General features: G+C 35.3%; 1 protein-coding gene across 6 annotated transcripts in view; it reads left to right on the forward strand.

The window, feature by feature from the left end:
* Positions 1-24,137, forward strand: part of cadm2b (cell adhesion molecule 2b) — a 161,909-nt gene that overhangs the window by 84,287 nt on the left and 53,485 nt on the right. For all 6 annotated transcript variants that reach the window (XM_046863677.1, XM_046863674.1, XM_046863679.1 and 3 more), the window contains exon 2: positions 21,794-21,820. In XM_046863677.1, the coding sequence (XP_046719633.1) occupies positions 21,794-21,820 (27 nt within the window). The remainder of the gene's footprint in view (positions 1-21,793; positions 21,821-24,137) is intronic.

The following is a 24,137-nucleotide window of genomic DNA, read 5'->3' on the forward strand; positions in this document are numbered from 1 at the left end:
TGCCCTTGGTGAAGAATGCTAAAGTGAAGTCTGAATTATATCTATATAAAATAAAAAAATTACCGTCTTCTCTGTAAAATAAAACCTAACCTTTAGAAAGTGTTAGAAAGTAGAAATTTGATTCTACTCAAGTCAAGTTTATTTCTATAGCACTTTTCACAACAGACATTGTCTCAAAGCAGCTTTGCAGAATTTTAAGAGTTAAGGTGAATGATGCAGTTATCCCTGATGAGCAGCCATGATGACTGTGGCAAGGAAAAACTCCCATAGATGTTATGAGAAAGAAACCTTGAGAGGAACCAGACTTAAAATGGGAACCCATCCTCATTTGGGTAATATCACGAGTGTGATTATATTCTTTAAAACAATACAAAACACTGGAGAGTCAGAACTATCATGATCACCGGAATGTAAGATTATGAGTAATGTTCTTTTATCAGTCTTATACAGTCATTTGAGATTATGGACCCAGGAGCTACTAAGCAACTCATAAAATAGCTCAACATTTGCGATTATCATAATTCCAACACAAGCTTCGCAATGGCAGAGCCTTTAAACACTCAAAGAGGCCCGATGTCCAAACTCGACATGAGGTGAAATCCAAATGGCACTTGTACGTCTCTAGATAGTTTGGGATGTTTGTTGGGTTGTCATCTACTTCTTTAAAGTAAAAAAAAAAATATTTTGTATAGAAATATACTATGCTATAACACAAATATGAATGCTGTGATTTTTCTTTTTTCACAGCCACAAAAAAACTGGTACAGTGCAACAGCAAAAGTTGCATTTTTTTTCCTGATAAACTGTGAAATTTAGCAAATTGTCTCACTTGAAAACAAACTTTATGTGACAACCTAACGCTTATCCAACTCTGTTTGTTTTATTATGTGCCTGTGAAAAGCTGTGTCTATTTATGTAATTTATGTAAATTAACTGGAGTCAGTTATTGTTAACTTAGAAACCAACTCCTTATGTAGCTAGTCCAACCATGGAGCTAGTTTAATATTAAAATGACAAGAAACAATGTTAATGTAATCAGGATCTTTTAATGGTGGCAATATTAGCTAAGGTAATCCTGCAGTTATGCTAATGTTATGGGGCTAACTACCATAGCTACTTAGACTAACTGTTTATCAGCTAATATGCAATTGTGTTCACTTTTCATGTTTAGTAGCACTGTCTTTCAGATGAGTAACAGAATCTGCCTAAAATGGGGTCAAATGTCCAAACAGAATTAAGCAGTTTGAACAAAAGTTTAGTCAGATGTGCTCTTTTAAGTGATTTCCTCTAAATGCCAAGTTTTTTATTCATTTGGGATGGAATACTTTTGCCAGCCCAATGCCTTACTACAATATTTCAAAGGCTCTAAACAATCAATCTCAGAAGAGAAAGAAAACATATTTTTGTCTAACAAGTGAGTTTCTCTATTTCTCTCACCCTGTATGAGTATAATTGTAGGGACACATCATCATTCCTGCTGCTTAAATCGGTATGCATCCACATAAGGTAACATCTCAGAAACTTTTAAAAGACTATTACTTGCAAAACAAAATTGTAGTTAAACGTTGTAAGAATACACCTGCCAATTTGGTCATGCTATTTGAATGCTAACTGTATGCATTTTACCTTAATCATATTTACAGCCATCTGTGTGAAGAGTTTATTAAATCTGAGTCATTAAATAAAAGCATGCAATGAATAAATCAGTGGAATAATTGTGCATGGAGGGCAGCGAAGCTGGCGTACAAGAAAAGGCAGAAATGACAAGGATGATCAAACAGAAGCTGGTGTTTTTCTGTCTGCATGGTCCATGAGCAAATCTGATGATTGTTAGTCTTTGGCAGTGGAATCACCAAGAGTGCTATGGCTTTCAGTTCAGATAGCTTTGAATTACATGTTGTACCAAACTACAAAGCAAGTGAAAGAGACACTGGTTTTGAGGGGAAAAACATAGCAAAGCAAAGCTGCTAATCTGGACTGAGTTTCCCAAAAGCATAATACATTTAAGATAATAGTAACTAGAGGGAGAGAGAGTGTTCAATAGTATGCTCGCTCTACCATTTAACAGCAATATTTGTGTTGTGATGCTTCTGGGAATCTCAGCCCTGCTCACTACACCCATCTACAATCAGTGTCAATAGAGGTATATTTCCCCTATCTTATCTTGAATGAAGAGTGAGGAGGGTGAACACATATATTTTAGGCAAATAAATATTGCACACAACATTCCCAGAGGGACCTATTAGTTTGATTGATCATAAACAAACATCCTGCCTCCTCTCTCTTCCCCTCTCTCTGAAATATTGTACATATTATGTACAGTATATGTTTCATACTGGAAAGTGGTGAATTTACAATTTTTTTTCTATTGTAATTGAAATATATCTTTTTTTTTTTGCATTTACCTAAATCACAATTAAAGGTGTAAACATTCAAAACTACTGTAATGGAATTATTTAAAATTAATTCTAGTTAATCATCTAGTTAATGTAATGCGAGTAATGTAGACCTAATAATGCTAAACCAATCATAATTATTATACCAGAAATATAGATTACTATACTAATTAGTATGAATTCAGTATAAGTCAAGTCAAGTTTACTTCTATAGCTCTTTTCACAATGCACATTGTTTCAAAGCAGCTTTACAGAATTTAAGAATGAATGTAAATTATGTCTATTTATCCCTGATGAGCAGCCTGGGGTGACTTTGGCAAGGAAAAACTCCCTTATATGTTATGAGGAAGAAACCTTGAGAGGAACCAGACTCAAAAGGGGAACCCATCCTCATTTGGGTGAAATCAAGAGTGTGATTATAGTCTTAAAACAATACAGAACACTGGAGAGTGAGAACTGTCATGAGCACCGCAATGTAAGATTATGAGTAATCGTCTTTCTACAGTCTTATACAATCATTTGAGAATACAGAACCAGGAGCTGAACTCATAAAATAGCTCAACATTTGAGATAATAAAAAAATCCAACACCAGCTTCTCCATGCCAGAGCCTTCAAACACTAAAAGAGGCCCAATGTCCAAACTCCACATGAAGTGGAATCCAAATGGCACTGATACGTCTCTAGATGGTTCGAGATGTTTGCTGGTCGGCATTTACTTCTTTAAAGGTCCACAATATTTATGAGGTGGGACACAACTGGAGCTGGCGCAACTTTAGGATGCCTCGAGATGGCTAGAGAAAGAGAAGCAGTGGAGAGAAATTAGCGTAGCTGCTGTTTATAATATTAACAAGCACAAGTTGATAATGTGCATGTGATCAGATGTACTGGAGCACAAGGTTATGATGTGATATGTGTTATAAGTAGGACTCGCTAAAAAGATACGTCATTAATCTGCACTTAAACTGGGAAAGTGTGTCTGACCCATGAACACGGTCAGGAAGACTATACCAAAGTTTTGGAGCTAAATGTAAGAATGTTCTACTGCCTGTAGTGGAATTTGTTATTCTAGGAACTACTAGAAGTCCAGACTTTTGAGATCTCAAAGATCCTGATGGATTGTAGTGTCTTAGAAGACTGGAGAGATACATGTAAGTAAGTAGCAATAGTTTGTAATCGATTTTAAACTTAACAGGTAGCCAGTGTAGAGATGATAAGATTGGGGTTATATAGTCATTGGGTATTGACTCAATACAGGATGCCTTTGTTCATTAGTTGCCAATCAAACAAGGAAACCTGTAAATAGTGGACTGGTCTTGAGATCAGCTGTGAGCAAAAATGTATTTTGGAAAAAAAAATATATATCATTTACAGAATTTCTGATTGAAACATAGACAGCACTTTAATGATGTCACCTATTAAGTGATTTGCTAATTATTGTAAAGGTTTTGGCAGGTTGCAGGCTAGAGATTAGACAAAAATTGTCCGTTATTTCCAGCTGAAATAGTGTCATAATTTTGTCTGACTGTAATACCCTTCATTTGACATGAAAAGTTAAATACATGAAGATGAAACAATTCTCCTGGTATATATTTTAGTTCGAAGTACAGTGCATTTGTGTTCTTTATGACATCTATACTTGGTCCATACATGTTCCAATATCTTAAAAGTGGACCGGGATACCATTATTTATTGAATTCAAATAGATTAGTGATTCTATTTCTTAAAATCAAAGACTTGAATTGGCTTTGTATTGCTAACTTGGCTCTGCATTAACTATTTTCTAGGTTAGAAATAAATGTGTCAACAAAAGGTAAGGTAGTGCACCAGCAGATGTCACATTCAACATCTGCCAGTGCAATGGTATTTTCAAACCCAGTTCTATACAAAGAAAATGCCCTTGCATTTGCTTGCCAGGACACCCTGCTAAAGCATTATTTCCCAGATTTTCAAACAAAGCTCTAAAAGTCAGAGCCTGCCCTCTGCTCTATAAGTCATGCTATTTATGGTGACAGTGTCATTGTCTCAGGTTGTTTTCACACTTGTAATACTTGCTTTGTGATAGAAAGGATGGTTATTAATATTTTACCAGACTTTTATAGGACTGGAGCACTGTAATTATTGCATGCTGCAAGGTGAGTGTTGGCACCACAAGAAAATAACCAAATAAATTAATAAATAAATAAAAATACACAAAATACAAAAAGATTAGCCTAATTGCTACCATCATACAAATCTCTCAGTACAAAAGAGGTATATAGAACTACACAATCAATCCGCAGTTAGGCAAACCAGGTGTTCCCCATTTGAATGCTTGTTTGAAATCTTGAAGATCAAACAGACTCACGGCCACTGAGGTTTAGAAGTAGTTTTGGCATTTAATTATACAATTATATATATATATTGAGAGTATACCCCTTTCGAAGCACACAACACTAATGCTTTGACACTTTGTATGCTAATGCTAAATTAATTGCATTCACAAAATCTTAAAATTCACAGTCACAAAAATATTTTTTAGAACTCTCTCTTTGCACAAAATTTGGTGTCTAGTTTCTCTGTGGACATTTAGTAATGCCCAGTTTCTTTATACGGTTTCATGGTAGATTGATTTTTGGAGTCTTGTGGTCATCACTCTGGTGAGATATTACTTCCTGGCAGATGTCTGCTCTAACCTGGGTAAAATGCGTTCACATTAACTGGGGGGGCATTATGTTTGGACTGGTGTCTCTGCTAAACCTTTGTGCAGCTCAGAGTGCAACGATAAACATTTATTGATATACAAAGAAGTAGTTGGCTGGAAGCTATTTATTTGCTTATTGGCATTAAAGTATACATCAACACAATAAATATGTTACATAAATTTTTGCATCTGGGTTATTTTTGTTCATGTCTTATGTTAATTAAGTCAGTAAACACAGATGCCTAAAGGTACCAAGCAAGATTGCACCATTTATTTAAATTTACTTTGTTATATTTGTGTTTATCAGATAAAAATATAGCACCTCTGTAGCTTTCTATGACGCAAGAAGGCATATCTGTTCCTTATTGTGAGAAATGAGATATATTCTATTGTGTTATGGTCTAGATGTAGTCTAAATAAAGCCTTGTTACATAAAGGTCCACAAATGTACAAGGTTTCGAAGGGGTGGGGTTGGGGGGCTTCTAGAAAGAGAAAGAGAGAGAGAGAGAGAGAGAGAGAGAGAGAGAGAGAGAGAGGCTAGAGAACCATTATTAGTTTTTTAGAAACAGTGCACAATATGCCAGTTGGTTCATATGCTGGAACACTGACATTGTTTTTAGTTGACACTCTTCCCTACATGATTGATGCAGCGTTTAGTTATTTTGGATGGCTGCTTTGTTAAAGTGAGCATACATACTTTTCTGGATGAATGAGCAAGATTGTACATATAGTCATGGAAGGTAATTGGTCCAAACTGTTTTATGGCTCCATGTTTGAGGTAGCAGCCAAGATTCATGTGGCATTAGCTATTATTCATATATCATTATCAAAAGAAGAACAATTTTTTTTACTCCAGTTAATAAAGAAAACTTTGGATTGAGGTCTTCAGAATGTGTTATGTGTGTTGCTGTACAGCATATGAAGTATTTGATATATATTTTATACATTATTTGTTCCAAGTTTTGTTCAGTATGATGACAATGATAAGGCTTCACAGCAGTGTAAAAATAGTGAATGGTCTTTGCTGTTTTGTGTTCATGTCAAATAGTTTATAGGCTGTGCTCTGAAAAATATTATTTCTGTGCAGACTAATATTCATGTATGAAAATGTTGGAATTCTCTGATCTTCCGGAATGCAAGTGGAGCAAATCTCGATCAGAAAACAAAGAAGATTCATTCATTTAAACACTAAGCATTTAAAAAAAGAGATGAGCAAATCTTGGTCATGACCGAAATTCACTCTCAGGGTATGGGGTGGAAAAGTGCAATTCATTTTTTTTTTATTAACTAATCAATCAATCAATCAATCAGTCAATTATTCAATAATATATGTGTAAAATATATACACTTTTTTTATTATATTTTTATTCATTTATTTATTTTATACAGATATTTTGTTTTGCTGGTGATAGTTGACTGAATGCAATTGTGCTTTGTGGTGGTGAGTTTTTTATTTTTATTTTTTTTATTTATTCAAACAGCTTGTTATTTAAACTTTACTGTAAATATTAAGGAATCATCTTTGTATTGATTTACTATTTACCTTAAACCTAGTAACTGTGTAAACATCCATGTTAACTAAATAATGTGTCACCATGTCTCAACTTCAGTGTTCTTCAAACATATGCTCTGTACAGTTAGCATTGACTTTCTGTGTTCCAGCTTTATAGTAACTCTGCGCCATGCCACTAAGTATGAGCCCCGTGATAGACATTATTTTTAAAAACTGCCTCTTCCAAAAGAGACTGCATATGCCACTATTAGTCCACTTCCCCCTCCAGCGCTCATACAAATGAAGCAAGAAGTCTCGACGCCTCCCATCTTGAGCCCTGATCATAACATGTAATGGTTTGGCCAGGTGCTGGAGTGGCACTGCCCCTGTCGGACAGGTGGCCATGAGAAGGAGGATGGCTTGGAGCTCCATTAATGAGAGCACTGCCAACTGGATTCCCATCTGCTGACATGCTAAGTGCTCGGAGCTATTCAAAAGCAGCCTTTTCTCACATTTAGTCAGACGGCTCAGTGACTGGCTTTTTCCTTTAGGGCACACAGTGTAGTAGGGCTTGATAAAGGCCAGCTTGGTTTTAGGGACCGAGAAGGTGACAGGGCTCTACTCACTCTACAGTAAAAAGATGTCAAAGTTTGATTGTGTTAAAGTCAACTAGATGTAAGAATGCATGCTGTCAGACATATGCATGATTACATTTAATACAATCGTAACACTTTATATTAAATATTCAGATAAGGTTAATGGAAATGGTTACTGATTAAAGAGAATTATTGACCTTGGAGCTCAATATTTATTAAAATCACACTGTTCAAGTAGAAGCATCTTTAAAAACTTTTGTTATGGATCCTGCTGACTTACACGAAATGGATTATAGTTGAGTTATATTTTATATGAGTCTGGTCTAAGGAAGCTCAACAGAAGGGCACAGCTATTGACCTTGAGTCTGTGTCCCCACGCCTATATCTTGCTTTGCAGCATATGGCCAGCCTTGCCGTCACTCAATAATTTACTGAAGGATTGTAACTGCAACAGGAGCTGCTCTGAAAAAGTCTGGGTGTGAGGTTGCAATGCGATATTCCTATAAAAAAGTGATACATTTGACACCTGGTATGGAAGACAACACTTTGTAAGTGCATTTTATGTTCCAAATCCATTCACCAGGCCATATAAAAAGCTCACATAAATTGTCAATGTACTTCTGAAAAAGAGGCCAGTGTAAACAGAAAGTTGTTTGCCCTTGTTTAGACTATAGATCTGCTGAGCAGGAGACTCAGTGGGCACTGAAAGTAAATTACAAGCTGGAAATTGAGTTATTGGGAATCACCCTGTCAACAGGGGGTTAGAGAAACGTGCAGTTGCCTTGGATTTCCAGGACCTACTTAAATGATTGTTGTGAATCTAAATCCATAGGCTGTGTAGCAGACAGAGGCTAAAGTTGCCAGTAATGAGTCTCATGACCAGGTTTTCTTTTTCTTGAAAATCTAAAGTATATTTAACATGCTTAGTAAAGGAGAAATCTTTAGACTCTGTTTAACCTACAGTAACCAATCTAATTTCAAAAGAGAAAGACTTTAGCTCTATTGATAAATTTGGAAAGAAGAATGCATGCAGACTTTTTCAGTGTTTACTGCCTGCCTTTGTTCTATTAAATACTGGGAGTTTCTCAGTAGTTAATCTATGTGTTGTGTAGTCTGATTGTGAACACATTTATTATTTAGCACATCATAATTCATAATGAGATTGGTTTTTTTTTCGTCTTGATATTAAAGCTGTATTCAGAGGTGAGTTAAATATGAATTAAGAGATTTAATATTAAACTTGTATTAATTGGTAGCCACTATTTATAAATTGCATCTCAGTTATGCTTGATTTATGAATGAGAAGCATTATTTATTTGTGGTGCACTGTACAACTGTTTGTGTAAAATCCCTTTATGTAACCACAATATATCAGTCTGAAATTCATGTTCTAAGGGGTTAATACACTCAAAATAAACTATAGAATGTCATACAGAGTCAAAAATACGAAATATTTAAGTCAAAATTTAAGTATACAAGTATCAGAGCCAAAATACAAAGTATTCGCTTTATAATTTTATTTATTTAAAGTGTAGAGGACTGAATTTTTATAAAAAGTTATAAAATAAATTACAGTAAGTGTATGAGTGCTCAGTCAGCTTATCAATCAAATTGTGGAAACAGCAGAGCACATGAAATCAACTACAATACTGGTAGTATTTTATTTATTTATTATAATAATTCAAAATAGAATTACTATGTGGGACAGTATAGCTTATACACACGTAACATATGTATATGTATCTAATGTATTCCATTGGTTGGGCAAAGGAATTATCCTGATTAAAAATTCTGCCTGTTTAAAAATTAGAAAATGTAAAACAATAAGTTGTGCTATTTGATCCTTGTACTTTTATAAGAATTCAGTGAATGGTATTAAATATGAATGCAATAAAAATGAACAATGTACAGTGATTTCTAGTACTTAGATGTTAGATGTTAGTTAGAAGTTTATTTAAAAAACGTCGTTTTTATTCTTCAGCAATTATAGCAGTATTTACATTTTTCAGTTGTAAAAATTAAGAATTGGATGGTTTGGACATGTGCAGAGGAGGGACATGGGTTTATCGGTAGGAGAATGCTGAGGATGGAGCCACAAGGAAGGAGGAAAAGAGGAAGGCCAAGGAGGATGTTTATGGATGTGGTGAGGGAAGACAAATGTCCAAATGTGGTCTGAAAATGGATGTCAATGTTTTTAGTTTTTACAATTTCTTGTTTTTCATTCAGCTGCTTCCATTAGGAGTCACCACAGCGGATCATCCATCTCCATATTACTCTGTCCTCTACATCTGCCTCTTTCACACCAACTACCTGCCATAGGTGGGAGCAGCCGAAAGAAGAAGAAGTTGTAATAACAAACAAACAAAAAGAACATTTACATCCATTTTTAGACCACATTTAACATTTTTGTTTTACATACAAGTGCTTGTGTTTAAAGTTGGCGGTAGACATAAAAAGCCTGATACTTATACTAAAGAAGAATCCTCAAACCAGTGTGTAAAGAACTACACTCCAGATTTAAATAATCTGATTAGTGCATTCAGAAACTCGTCTTTAGATGAGTCTAAACTTATTCCTGATTACACATAACTTTTCCTGAATAAATATAGATGTTAGTTTAGGTCACTAACTATTAGTATGGCATTATTAGAGGCTAGGCAAAACTCAATGTTATACATTTTTCCAATAAAGCTCCAAATGATTCTCAATTGTAGGATCTGAGATCTAATCATCAAAGAGATGATATTATACATGTGATTAATTGATTGGGTTTGTTGTGATCTCCACAAAGAGCTGTTGAACACATGGCCACCAATTCCTAAAGCCAAATTTTCTCTATTCCTTTTTTTTCTCCTCAGAATAACACATTTCTCAAAAAGAAAACAGAAATAATTTTTATCATATCTGGACTTCGCCCAAGTCATTTTGCTTCAAGCTTCTCAGTCTCTAAGGGATCTATCCTGGAAGTCTCGCCATGTGTTTGAGGTCGGCGTTGTATGCCAAGGGCACATATAAAATGTGTGTGTGTGTGTGTGCACAGTGCATGACACAGCTAAACATCTGCTAAATGTTCCTTTAGAGAATGACTTGCTGGCAAACAAAGGTGTTTGAGAAAATGTCAATCTTTCCTTCATACATCTAAGTCTCTAATGAAATTTAGCCTATAAAAAGCAAGAACGTCTCACTAGAACATCTCAGATGTCTCACAAGAACGTCTCGCATGTTTGTCTTAATTCAACAGCTGTGGGGTTTTCTAAGAATGTTTGTGTAATGAATAAATGTACAGTAATTTATGAGAGAAAAGATGTCAGTCATATTTGATTACAGTGTTACATTACAGCTGGTGCTGTTTTCGAAACAGGATCTGTATGTGAGGATCAGAATGTTAATATATCTGTTGTCATGGAAAACAAGAAATCTTTACATTGTTCATTGGAGTAGATCACTATTCTATCTATTTATACAGAGATAATTAGCATCTGTAGGGGAAAGCAATTAAATGGCAGTTCATGGAAGAAAAAGAAAGACAGTTTAAAGTGGTGTTTTGAGTGTTTCATAGTTTTATTGGTATTTCTATCTACAGTCATTTATTTGTATTTGCTGGTCTCTGTTAGTAAAAAGATATAAAAATGTGGCAACGTTTATAATAACAGCATAAATATTACAATCTTACATGGGATACTGTATGTTTATTGGATGCTTTTTGACTGCATTTTATTTTATTTTATTTAAATGTAAAAGTACTTTTAACAGGAGAACCTAAAAATAACCCCTGCCATATGAGAAAAACACTTGCTCTGGCAGTGTGACACTCCATACAGATGGAAGCTTAAAATCATATGGGGGATTTGGGGCCGGTAAGGACATATTGTACCACCTTTATTATTATCCTATTATCATTTTTTATTATTTATTTAAATTTGATAGCTTATAAATTCACTGACACCATTGTGCAAATTAACTTGTGCCGAATGGTTGAACACTTTAACATTATTGTTATTTCTTTTACACGCTATGTTATATATTGTTTACACCTTTTTAAAAGTCTGCTTCATACCTGATTTTTTTTTTTTCAACCTGCATTTTGCTCTTAGGGAGGGATTTTCAACCCCAGGCCTAGGGAATGACTTCTTTGCACAGTATCAAGGTTTTTTGTACACCTCAAGGTTGCCTAGCTCATTATAAAGCACTTCGTGAGTTATTTCAGCTCTGTCAATAGAAAAAACTGAAATTTCCAGGGCATTTGAAAACCTGTGTTCTTGGAGGTGGATATTGGAAAATATACCACTGCTTAGTGTGAAGAGCAATGATGTCATCATCAACTCCTCATTATCTAACTGGGCTTTTAAGAGAACTTAAGTTAAAAAATTCAATCAGAGACAATATAATAATATAGTATATTCAAATAGAAATAGGAAATACAATATTACAAATATCTAATATAAAAAACTGCAATCAATATTTAGAAGTACTAGCTCCAGAAATAATACAATTGATCTCAAACTTAAATTTAAAAATAGCTGATTGGTGACATTTATATTTGTAGGGTTTTTTTGTTTCAATTATGATTACATTTATTTCTCATGAGTGATTATGTTAAAATTAATTATACTGAGTTTTGGAAGCTTATATCTAAAACTCATATCTACTAATGGCCACATGTCAGGCCACTCACTGATGATCAGCATTTAGCACTTCTCTCACCATAAAGGTGAGTACCATACAAATAATAAATCTTATTTACTTTGAGAACCTTCATAAGGCTAGCCCATTCTGCAAAACTCAAATAAAAAAGTTTTTTCTTTGGTTGTCCTTTGTAAAAAAATTGGAAAAATATATATACTCTGCTACGTCATGTTTGAGGGCTTAACTTATTGGGTGCTTTTTGGAAAGGTCAGCACAGACTGGGTCAGAGTTGAAATTGAGAGAACTTTGACTACAGGGTAAATGCATCTAAGCCATGTGGTGCTTATAGGCTTTCAGTAGGGAGCCAATAGTTTTACTTTCACAAAGCAATTATGCTGCTGACCAATCTGTAGGTACCCTTATTTTAGACTTACAGTATAAGTGTAAATATATTTGTCTCTCCAGGCCACAATTGACAACCAAATCTTCTTGCATTGCATAAACTTATATCATACTCATCAATTCTGAATTTGGAATTTGTAATGAAATTTAAAACAAGATTTTAGTCCCAGACACACCATTGCTATGATTTCTACAGTCTACAGTCCAGATACAACAAGCATAAAACAAGCAACTGCAAACAGGGTCAAACACTGAGACAAGGAGGTTACTTAGGTTTTTTTATTGCCTGCTGTACTTTTCTTAATTTTTAATGCCTTGATGCATTAGATGCATAGGAAGTCACTTCCAGAGCATTCTATTTGAACATCTTTTTTTCCCTTTTAGTGCAGTATTTCTCACATTTATATGATCTTGGATAAGTTTTAGAAAAAAGTCAAACGCATTAAACACTGTTATTTGATTATGGTTCTGTCATTGTATCGCTTTATATGACATTAAGAACCTGGCTATAAAAACAAAAGCCGGATGAGACTTTGATTTCTGCCGTCTCGAGCTGTTGACTGTCAAGGTGACTGAGAGCCTGTGGTCTTTATAGTGTGCGTTCAGTGCCGGAGCGTGCTGATAGCTGGCTTTTGAACAGGTGGTGGATCTGTGTGGTGCAGCAGGTATGGCTAAAAGCCTCCGAGCTAGAAAGGTCACAGTGTGCATGGATGAGGAACCATTTAGGGCACATTCTTCTCGAAGGTCACAGTGACATGAAACAACTTGAGCCAAGGTATCAGTAGAGACTGGACTGTCTCAAGAGCCTGTATCCTGCTTCTGTCTGGTTAGCACTATGTGTCTGTGTGAGCATATGTGTGTGTGTGTGTGTGTGTGTGTGTGTGTGTGTGTGTGTGTGTGTGTGTGTGTGTGTGTGCGCACATTCTCTGCTTTGCATACTGATTTTGTATTTGAGGTGAGGTTGCAACTTTTTCTCTGTTTTATATTTAATAACAGTACTGACTTTATATTAGTTAAAATACAGACTTGTTCATATTAATTGGCCATATGAATTAGGGCTGCTTCTATCGAGTATTTTACTATTCAAGTATTCTAATGATTATTCCATTTAATATTCGAGTAATTGGATAAGTACTTTTTGATTAAAGAGCAATACTAACTAAGAAAGAAAAAATAAGACAGATCTCTTTAAACAAACAACTCGTTTATTTCTCTTTTTTTGCTGAAATTGCATAAAAGAATATCAGTGAAAACTAAACCCATTTAGTGCATTTAATAGCAAAAATCTTGCACAGTTTCTTGATGTGGTTTTCCTGTCTCTGGAAAAGCTGCTTGGAATTATCCACACACTAAATCTGTGTATTTATCGGCAGTTTTAAAAACGTGCTCCACTTCCTACCTTACGCGGCCACTGCAGAGGGACTTTTTGTAAATAATTAAAAAATATCCATTCAAAAGATCCATCTAAAATTACTTTAAAGACAGTAAATGCACTGTACAGTGTTTTCTTCATATTTTAGTTTGAGATGTTTTCTTTGACCTGAATCTTCTCTACCCTCGCTGTTTTCTTCCTGTTTTTATTCTGTAGCGTCTTCTGTGTTACCTGTCCAGAGCGCTCCAGAGTTTAGCAGGTGGTGCGTCAGTTATAATGGTCCGTGGGAAACACAGTGCTCTGTGTTTAGTTAAATGGACTAAACGAAGCATGGAGGCAAATTAATTTGCCTCAATAGATTTTTGTAATCGAATTAATCGAGTTACTTAGGAATTGTCCCCTTTTTTGAGGAGGTATTCATTAGAGTCATGAGCTTAGCTGAGTAACTTGTTGCTAATGCTACTTGCTTTTGTTGTTCTCTGTTGATGCTGTATTGCCATTTCACTTAAAAATGCTGCATGTTCATTATAATAGAAGAATTCCAGAAGCCACATAGGTCAGACTATAAAATTGCAGTTTAAGTAACTTTTTGTGACCTTTATGTGCTCTGACAACGCTAACAAAATACACACTTTTACAAAGACATCTATATTTTATTTCCACTTCAAGGAGAGGAATGGCATCGGTACTAATCCTAAGTTAACACAAAATTAATGAACCCGTTCAGAGCTTTTATGCAAGTATTTTTTGAGTATTTTTTAAAAGTGTTCATAGTGTTATATTAAACCTACCTAAGCTTCTCTTGACAATTCCAGGCATTCACCTAAAAAATGCTACAAACAAGTTTCTTTTCATGTCATACTTACATCCTACCGAAGTCAGTTAAGCTCAATCTTTTTCCTCCCCAGTTTGGTCACCTGCCAGTTTTCACCCACCAGCTCTTGTTCTCTCTCTCTCTCTCTCTCTCTCTCTCTCTCTCTCTCTCTCTCTCTCTCTTTCTTTCATGTTTAAGACATACTTCAAAATTTCAAAACAGAGTTTGTGTCTTTTTGAAATGCTTCTCATGTTCACAAGCCAGCATAACCCATTAGAAAGCAGGAGCTGTCTGCCCTCTTCCACATCCATGAGCCCATACAGAGTCAAGTTTATCTAGTGTTGCTGTGATTGACAGGAGTGTGAAGGTAACTCCATCCCACCCACCGATTAAGCACAAACCAATTTCTTGGTTCTCAGCCATGGCTGGATGTGGCATTTTATGGGTTAATGACATTTTCTGGTGTGACTTACATGAGGATTTGACATGGCAGCTGGCTTTGCAGCTTGGTGTGCTTCTGGTATGCCTGTCAGAGAACTAGGTGACATTTCCAACATCAAAACTAAACTTACTCTAATTTAGGGTCAGAGAAAATATTGCGTAACTGTCTTTAAAGTGTCATGGCCTTGGAAAGTCATTTTTCATAATGAAAGTCAGCCCAGAAAGTGTCAAAACCTTTTGCCAAGAAAATTTAAAGTCATTTGTTATGTCAGCCTCACAGCAAAACGAATAGGAACATGACACTTATATGATCTTTTTTGTTGTTTTTTTATTTAAGGGGGTGCAATTCAATGTTATATCTTGAAACTGCACTTCTGAATTTGAACAAAGATGTGCAGCATCACATGAGCATGAACAATACGTGATCAAAAATAAATAAAAAATGAGTGTCAAAATATAAGCGCCTACCCCACATTAATTAATTCCCAAATATTAAATATTGTGCACATTTCCTTTACTTGTCTTAATCTGGTTGAAATTGTTTATTTAGGGCTTACTAGTGCACAGTTGAGGTCAAAACTATTTTAGTTATGTCAAAGATTTATTATTGTTTTGTCTACCTGTTCCTGATTAAGATGAATTATGTTTTGTTATCACAGAGGCAACTATTTAGAAATCATTAGCTCTGTAGTCATCTCCTTATTAAATCCTTATCAGGAAAGGTTTTTAATTAAGCAGACTGTCATGTGCATGTACACAACTCTACAGGGAATGTTAAAATACCCCTCTTCTCTAATTTATTTCACTCTGCATGTCGAAGGGCTTCTTTATGTGTGTACAGGCATGCAATCACTAATGTCGTTTCTGTTGTCAGCATAAGTCTGGGCCGAGCGGGAGGTGCTGTGTTGACAGGTTGTCTTTCCTCCAAGGAGATGTCAGATAAGGACAGCAGAAGGTTGAATCCTCCATCACTATTACCCCTCTGTCTCGCTGTCCCTCATCAGCATGCAAAGGGACAAGACGCTTAATGTCAAAGTAATTTTCTCTACTCTAGCTGCATACTGAGTAATTTGTGGTTTCTGGCAAATGAAGGTATTTGGCTGCTGGCAGGACAATGCTGACGAGTAAGACGTTGCTTTTGGAAAAAGTTGCGCTTCTTTTGTAGATTTGTGGTCTAGAGTTAGTGTTAGGTCTAAATGCCAGCCAAGCCTGGTGGTGAATTCAAATATCAATTGTCTGTTAACAGTGTAAGGAATAAAACATGAGCAGGTGTTCTGTTGTTGGAAAGGAATCAATGATGGATTGACATGCAAGAGACTGTTAGCCACCCAAATACTTTGCCCCTATATCACAGCAGTGTTATTTCTCCTATATCACAGCAATTTGATAATGATTACAGAATTAATAGTGTAATAATAAATCACATCATACTTTTTTAACCATTTATAGACTAGATACTTAAATGTTAGTCACAGAAAGCCACACATGTGTTTATTTATTTATTTATTTATTTATTTATTTATTTGGCTTAAAGTAAAATTTAGAGTTAAGTCTATAGTTAGGTTTAGGGTAAGGATTAGGGTTAAGGCAAGGTCAACCTCTGGAATGTGGTAGCTTAGTGGTTGATATTGGACTTTGGATCTGAAGGTCGTGACTTCAAATCCCAGCCACAACAAGCTGCTAATACTGGGCCCCTGAGCAAGGCCCTTAACCTCATAGCTGCTCAGCTGTATAAATGTGATACAGTAAATGTAAGTCACTCTGGATATGGGCGTCTGCCAAATTCCATAAATGTAAAAGTGAGGAAAGGCTTAAGGTTAAGGTTTTGTGTTAGGTTTAGGGTGAGGTTTAGAGTTACGTTAAGATTAGGTAGATTAGGTTAGATAGGTTAGATTTAGGGTTAGGGCTAGGTTTAGGGATAGGGTAAGAGTTAGGGTTAAGATTAAGTTTCAGTTTAGGATAGGGGTCATGGTAAAGGTTAGGGTTTAAGTTGGTGTGAATAAGTTGTAACTATAAAGGCAATAATGTATTAGAACAGGCACAATCATATCAACTGTTACAGGAAAATAATCAAAAATATTTTGACCACTGACATTTGACCACATAATCGCGGTATGAGCATCATCTTTATTATCTTTAAGCGGCTTGCAATTTAGCAATGAATCAACCATTGTTACAATGGTCACAATACAGGAGGTTGAACTGATTATAACCAAAAATTATAACAATATCCTTCCAGAAAGATGAAATCAAGGAATCAGAATCAAGATGCAATATTGGCATGATGAACAGAATTTCTCAGTAAAAGGGCTCTACACAGAAAAGAGAAGCAGTTTCCAGAGTTTTGTTGATTTGCAAAAAAAATAAAAAAGAATTGCGAACAAAGAAATTATATTTGAATTAATAATTCAGTCACTACCTGCTTGGCTTGGATTCAAACCTGAACATCAACAGTATGCATTAAGTAAATAAAGACTCTAATTAACCAATATTGTATATAATTATAAAATAGAAGCATGGAAGCATAAGGACTAATTTCTGTCTAACTAATTTTCGGAATCTGTTCCGTTGTGTAGTTTTTTGGGTAAATACCAATTCTAATGTTACAGCCACGAAACTTATTTGGTTTGACATTTACCAAGATCATCCTGTATTCCCAAAAGTCATTTTCAAATCTTTCCTTAGTACAGAGAAATAAAGAGAGAGAAAGAAAATGAAATACGGCATAATAACATGCAATTTTCCTCTTTATTGTATTTCCCTTTTTCTCTTTTTTATTTCTTCGCTCAATATGTACTTAAGTGTAATTTCTTTGAAATACTGTACAATTTTCTCCTCTGGAGTCCACAAAAGAGCCATGGAGGTATTGTACAAATGTGTGATTGACCTTTCAATGCGGTTTTTATACTTGGCTTCAAATATGATTGGGCTTTATACTCTGATTTATTTTCATAACTCTATACTCTTAAGTTGTAACATTGTTCTTGCATAAAGCAGAAAACAACAAAAAATGCCTAAAAGCGTATAGTGTTAAGTGTCCCCATGAGGTAGTCTGGAGTGTTTATGTGGGGGGTTCTCACTGTGTGCATTGTGTTCACTTGTCACAGTAATTGGCCTGCAGCACTTCCCATTGCATATAGCTCATGCTTCATCAATAATCCAGAGGTGATAAAATATTAATGCTAAGGTGAGCACAGGTGAAGGAAACAGCATGGAGGTGACAATGGCTAGGCCATCACCTCTCGTGGTTGTGGATGACGGGGGAAGAGGGCACTATTTTTAATAAATTATTCATTTAATGGGCCACTTCAGTCACATTAAGCCAAACTGGTTAACCAGAAAAGCTAGTGGTGAATATTTAGGTAGCATATTCATTTTCTTATTCAGTTTATTTTTTTAGATATAATACATGACAACAGTATTTCAGACTGATTCTCTGCATTATTAAGTGAAAAATATTAAAAAACTGAATAATTATATCACTTCAGAAAGATTGTACCATTCTGAATGTGATAGAAATGTTCGGTAATGTTTTACATAACAACTCTCACATATACTTTATTGGCAAAAGTTTGTAGACACCTGACCATCACACATCCCACTTCCAATTAAACCTCCATTTGCTGTTAAAATAATCTCAGTGGGGTTGAGATCAGTTCTCTGCATGGGCCACTTTCTTGTAGATCTTTCACTTTATCCTTTGCTGAGTACTGAGGCTGAGACACAAGCTTTAATGTTTACACTTGGAGATCAATTGGTGACATGCTAATTTAATTTTACTCATCTATGCAGAAGTATTTGATTAACATCTTTATCTCAGAATCTGCATCTAAATACCCATAAATAAATACCTATAACAAACATGCACTACAGTAATGTCTGCCTAGCACTTTAATTCCCATTAAACACATTTAAGCTCAAACTTAGTTTTTGTTCCCTGACCTTGTTTTTGTTTTGCATTAGCCTGTAAATGTGCTTAATAAAGCTTTTGTTTACCCGCATTTGCGTCCATATTTAAAGCTTATGGTTTGTTCATTTTAAGTAACTCAGTAAATAATGCTAATGAAAGCATACAGCAACATAATGAAATGTAATGTAATGAAAGCATAAAAGCGAACATAAGATGCTTCCTTATTCTCCATGATAATGCTTTGCCATTATCTTTAACATGTATCACAAGTATCCATGAGATTTTCAGCCAAATTAGCATGTTTCAGCTAAAATAGAGTAAACCTTTGGGTAAATGTATTCAAACACATGCAGAAACTGTAAGTAAATTATCATCAAGCAGAATGCAGGCTGACCTAAAATGCAAAAGAAGTCTCATGCCTTTTCATGCATAGCTCAGCTCTTTCTAATTATCAGCACTGAGAAGCGGTGCTCTTTTAAAGGGCATTGAGAGGACAAGCATGCTGCTTATTCAGTAAACACAAACAGGAGACTTCTCCAAGAATATATTTATTGTGCAGTTTTTCCAAGAAAATAGGATAGTCTTTTTAGAGTTTGTGAACAGAGTATGACGAGTTGCTCTCGAAGAAAGGGTCAGTTGAAGACAATATACCGCAGGGGATGGAGCTGTTTGGCAGGGTGAAGGAGAAGGGCCCTGATCTTGTGCAGTGGAGGACAAAGCCTTTCTTTCTCATGGTTGGTTAGACTAATCACCACAGGGACCTGCCCCCCACAGGCAGGTTTCAGAACAGGAGAGAATGAGAGAGACATAGATCTGAGTGTGCCACGAAGCAGTGGAGGCTAAGGACCTTGTAGGACTGCAGCCTAATTGCCATTCTCCTCTCCAAGCATAGCATTTTAATGCCTTTTTAAGGATGGACAGCCGGCCATAGAGGACATTCATCATACTGCTGAGCATGTAATAGAAGCCTTTCAGAGATGAACTGTGTATGTTAGTTATGCCTTGATTACTGTTACACTGAGGGATGGATGCTGGGAAATAAAGACATCAAAGTAGTCCTTATTTACAGTAATGTTCATAGAGCTCTATAGAGAATCATAATACATATTTAATTTTGATGCCAGGGTAATGTAACGCCTGGATTATACATTTTTTTTAGGATACTGAGGACACTTTTCATGCTGAATAAAGTGTTATGTGAACTAAAAGCGATATGCAAATCATTTGAATCATCTGCACTATACATAATTATTACATAACATATTTTTGAAGTGTTAAATGCTGTATTCAAAATAAACCCATAAGAAAATGACCCCAATGTGATTTTGAAAAGTATGATTTTATTGTTTGCCATGTTATGTCATTATCATTAGGTGACATACCAAAATCACTTGTCAGTATGTTCTAATGCATAATCCCAGGAAATCTGTCAATGCATTCTTAAATTAACAAACCTGCATACTGATTGCATGCCAATATAATCTCAGATTGGGTGGCGAGGTCAAAGGTTTTGCCCAGGGCTTCCAGTTTGATCTGAAACTTACATTGATATCTGAGGTCCAAATGTTCTTCCTGTGTATGTGTCTTTGGGTTTCTTTTGTCTTATTTTGTTCCCATTTACCAATAACATGCAATTCTCTGTAAGGTGAAATAAAAATCTAGTTTGGCTCTAGGTATGTGTGTGTGAATTATTGTGTGAATAGGTCTCACCTAGGGTGTATTTGTTGCACCCACTGTTTCTCTGGATCTGCTGATCAGAATAAAGCACTTACTGAAAATTAATGAATGAAGAGATCAATTATGTCATTGTAATATTAGCTGACATGTTGGTTTAAGTCAAATTCCATTAAGTAAAGCCTTGGATAAATCTTCCTTGGACTATTTTTCAAATATTTGTTTTTCTCAGTTGCAAGTCGAACATAGCGAAAACAATCAATATACAGGGGAAAAAAAAGAACAGAAACGATTTTTATGCAAAACAAATACAGTTCGATTAAAAGCATTTGCGTTCCACTGCATGCTGAGACCCATTGTTATTCTTGTCAGGAATTGGCAAACATTTTCTGCCCACAGCAAGGAGAATCTTATCATGGAGTCTGACTATGTCAACACTATTACATTCCGACACCTCGGATGGAGTCGTAGATTAATAACCTAAATTTTAAAAGGGAACATGGGAAGGGCATAGGTACGGGAGAGATTAACGAGTGTCAAAAACAATGAATCTTTAAACAATATGCCAGTACCCTTTCTCACAGCAGACTGAGTAATGTGAGCTTTGTAGCCCTGTAGACTCAGACCCAATCTATTCTCTAGAGACATTAGTCCTTTCTTAGCAGGAAGGCGTTATATTGATGATCTGCTCTTTATATATAGCGATATAGCATTATAGTGTTCTATCATTGTCCTGTCACTTTCAGAAAATGTCTCATTTCAAAAATCTTTGTGTAAAATAGATAATGCGCTTATAATTAGCAAAGCTGTGCCTAATGCATATCTCCTTTGCTCTTAGTTCTTGAAGTATGTGGGTTGTGAGGAAGTAAGAAAGTCCTTGGAACTATGATAAAAGACCCTATTGTGCTATTCTTTTGTCACATTCCCGCATGACGCTAACTTCAGTGTCATTTTATTCTTTAGGCTCACTTCATCCTTTGATGTTCCATGTTCACACTGACTCTGAAAGGTTGAACTTAATTATTCATCAGGCTCTGCAAAGAACTCTATGCAGATGGCACATGCTGTAAAATATCGCCATTATACTCCTCATCACCAAGTGTATATGGCAGAAATGCATGCAAAACAGACGGCCTGGAATAATGAAAGGACAAGACGTATGCATTTAGGCTCAAGCTCTTTTCAAAGTGCCTGACAGAAAGAAGAACACAATGTCAAGGAATATCACTCAAATGTAAACAAGGCTAGATTAAAGGAAAGTATCTATGGAACAACATATTCTGCTTTTACAATCTGACTGATTCTCTCTCTCTCTCTCTCTCTCTCTCTCTCTCTCTCTCTCTCTCTCTCTCTGTCTGTTTTTCTCTTTCTCTATCTCTCTTTCCTTAGAGGCAGCAACAAAAAGCAAAGCAAAAGGTGAGTTGTCTTCTGTGTCTTTGCAGCTTGATGATTTATGTCGAACACAGTTCCCAATAAACTATGCTACAATCAGACTCCTCTTATCTCCCAAAGGAGTTTGGGTACATTTACATAGCATCTGTCAGCTAGAAAGCAAACCAGGGATGTTTGATAAATTGACCTAAGACTTTATGAACCGTATCAGTTCTTTTCACTTTTCTGGGTTTATAAATAACCCAGTGGTTACCAGGGTTAGAGAATGTACACAATGTTTCACAATAAAAATCAATGTGGATGCCTATAGAAGGGATTTTTACATTGTAGCAATTTTTGGATAGTCTTCTTACAGACACTGCAAATCATCTTTAGGATGCCAGGCACTAGTCTATCACGTGATTCTCTGAAAAAGGCAAAACATTTATGTTTGATGGTGTTAAGTAAATCATCAAAACAACAGTGGGAAAATATCTTGCCTAAGCACCAGAGATGAGCAGATTTTATGTATGGACTATTAATATTTATTCACGCGCATAACACACTTCAAACTACTTTTTTTTGTTACCAGGAACTTGCAGTTACAGTTACAGTCTGTTCCTTTACAGACTGGAATAATATGTTTAAAATATAATGAGGCTAGAACAACAATAGCCAAGGACTTGGTTTCTGAAGTTTGTAAACATTGTATTCTTCATTTGAATTGTTACTAGCAGAGGAAATGTGTATATACTCTTTTATTTCGGTTTTCTATTAACACATTTAACTAGCAAAATATCTCAAAATAAATTATTACAATAACCTTTGCTATCATTGTTTTTAAGTAATCCTCTGTGCAAAATATGGGACTGTGAATGAGCATATATTTCTGATCAACATTTAAGGCCAGTCTTTATGATTTGCATTTGGTACATAAGAAAACTTTAGTGCTGATTTAAGTCTAACGGCATCCAATAAATTCGATTCCACAAATAGCACAATCTCTGAAAACTTCAATTCCCAGAAACCCCGATTTGAAACCACACCCACTTTACCATTGCTGTCACCGGTCTAATTCGCATTTTTTTCTAGTTAGCTTCAGCTGTTCTCATTTGAATTGTGCATTTATACTGCTTTGTTTCACCTTTATCTCCTTGGCACTCATCAAATCTTACAGGCTCTGTCTAAGATTAAAAGTGTCGGGTTTTTGTTTTCTGTTTTCTATATTTTGTTTAACAAATAAAACGATGTATCATTTTGAGCAAGCTAAAAATGTTTTTTAAAGCAACTGAAAGCTTTTCATTTTTGGAGTTATAAAAATCTAAATATTTGGTCATTTTGTGTGTGTGCATAATTTTCCATTTTGTATTTTCAATATTGTTTGGCATCGGTCAATAGATCAGTTAAAGGAAAGCTATACTGCTTTAAATCTCCATTAAATGGGTATAAAGTTGGGTTGGCAATGGCAAAATACAATATCTCAAACTCCCATTCTAACACTTTAATTTAAAAATGTCTCTTAATAGGCATACTAATTCTTATAATGAAGTCTCCGGAGACCTATGGACTCTATCTATACTGTAATTTGCTGATTTAAATCACAAGCAATACTTACAATACCTACAGAGCTTAATTAAATCAGATAGAAAAACCCTGGGACCCTTTATTTGTCTGTTACTTAAAAAATCTAATAAAAAATTGCATATTAACTCACTTTTACAATATTTTTAATATCGGGAAATGGGTGTATATTGTATAAATCAAAACCATGCTTAATGAATTTGAGAGTTTGGAGATGGCAATGAAATCATTCATGTGACAAGTTTCATGTAGCTATGGGATGCAGTCAGGAAATTAGCTTACCAACTTTAAAAAAGACATTGTGGTTCACTTTTGCCTAATTGTTCCTTTTGTAATCTCAAAGTCAGTTCATTTTTGTACTGAATAGACTAGTAAAGGATTTACAGTACGTGTATAGTCTTTCTGAGACATGTTAGTGAGATATATCTTTTCTTGCCATACACTTTAATTAAAATGTAGTAGTGGATACATATTAACACGTCTGCTTGTTCAGATCACAGGCAGTTTTGTTTTAGATGGGTGCACAAATAAATGATTGTAAAAAAACTAGTAATGGCTCTTGCAGAACCTCAATTTAGTGAGGCTACATTCATGTTACAAGCTTCTTGGAGCTTTTCCAATGTTTTGCTCAGATCGGATCTGCCTATCATTGCAGTTTATATTTACCAATTTCTGTTTTTAATGTGAACACACCTGCTCCTGAAATACTGATCTGTTACAGTAGGGTCTTTCCAGGCTTGCTTGAGTTGATTCCTCAAATATCCAGTAAAGCATCTATTCC

This window comes from Silurus meridionalis, chromosome 12 (genome assembly GCF_014805685.1).
Source record: "Silurus meridionalis isolate SWU-2019-XX chromosome 12, ASM1480568v1, whole genome shotgun sequence".
NCBI classification, from domain to species: domain Eukaryota; kingdom Metazoa; phylum Chordata; class Actinopteri; order Siluriformes; family Siluridae; genus Silurus; species Silurus meridionalis.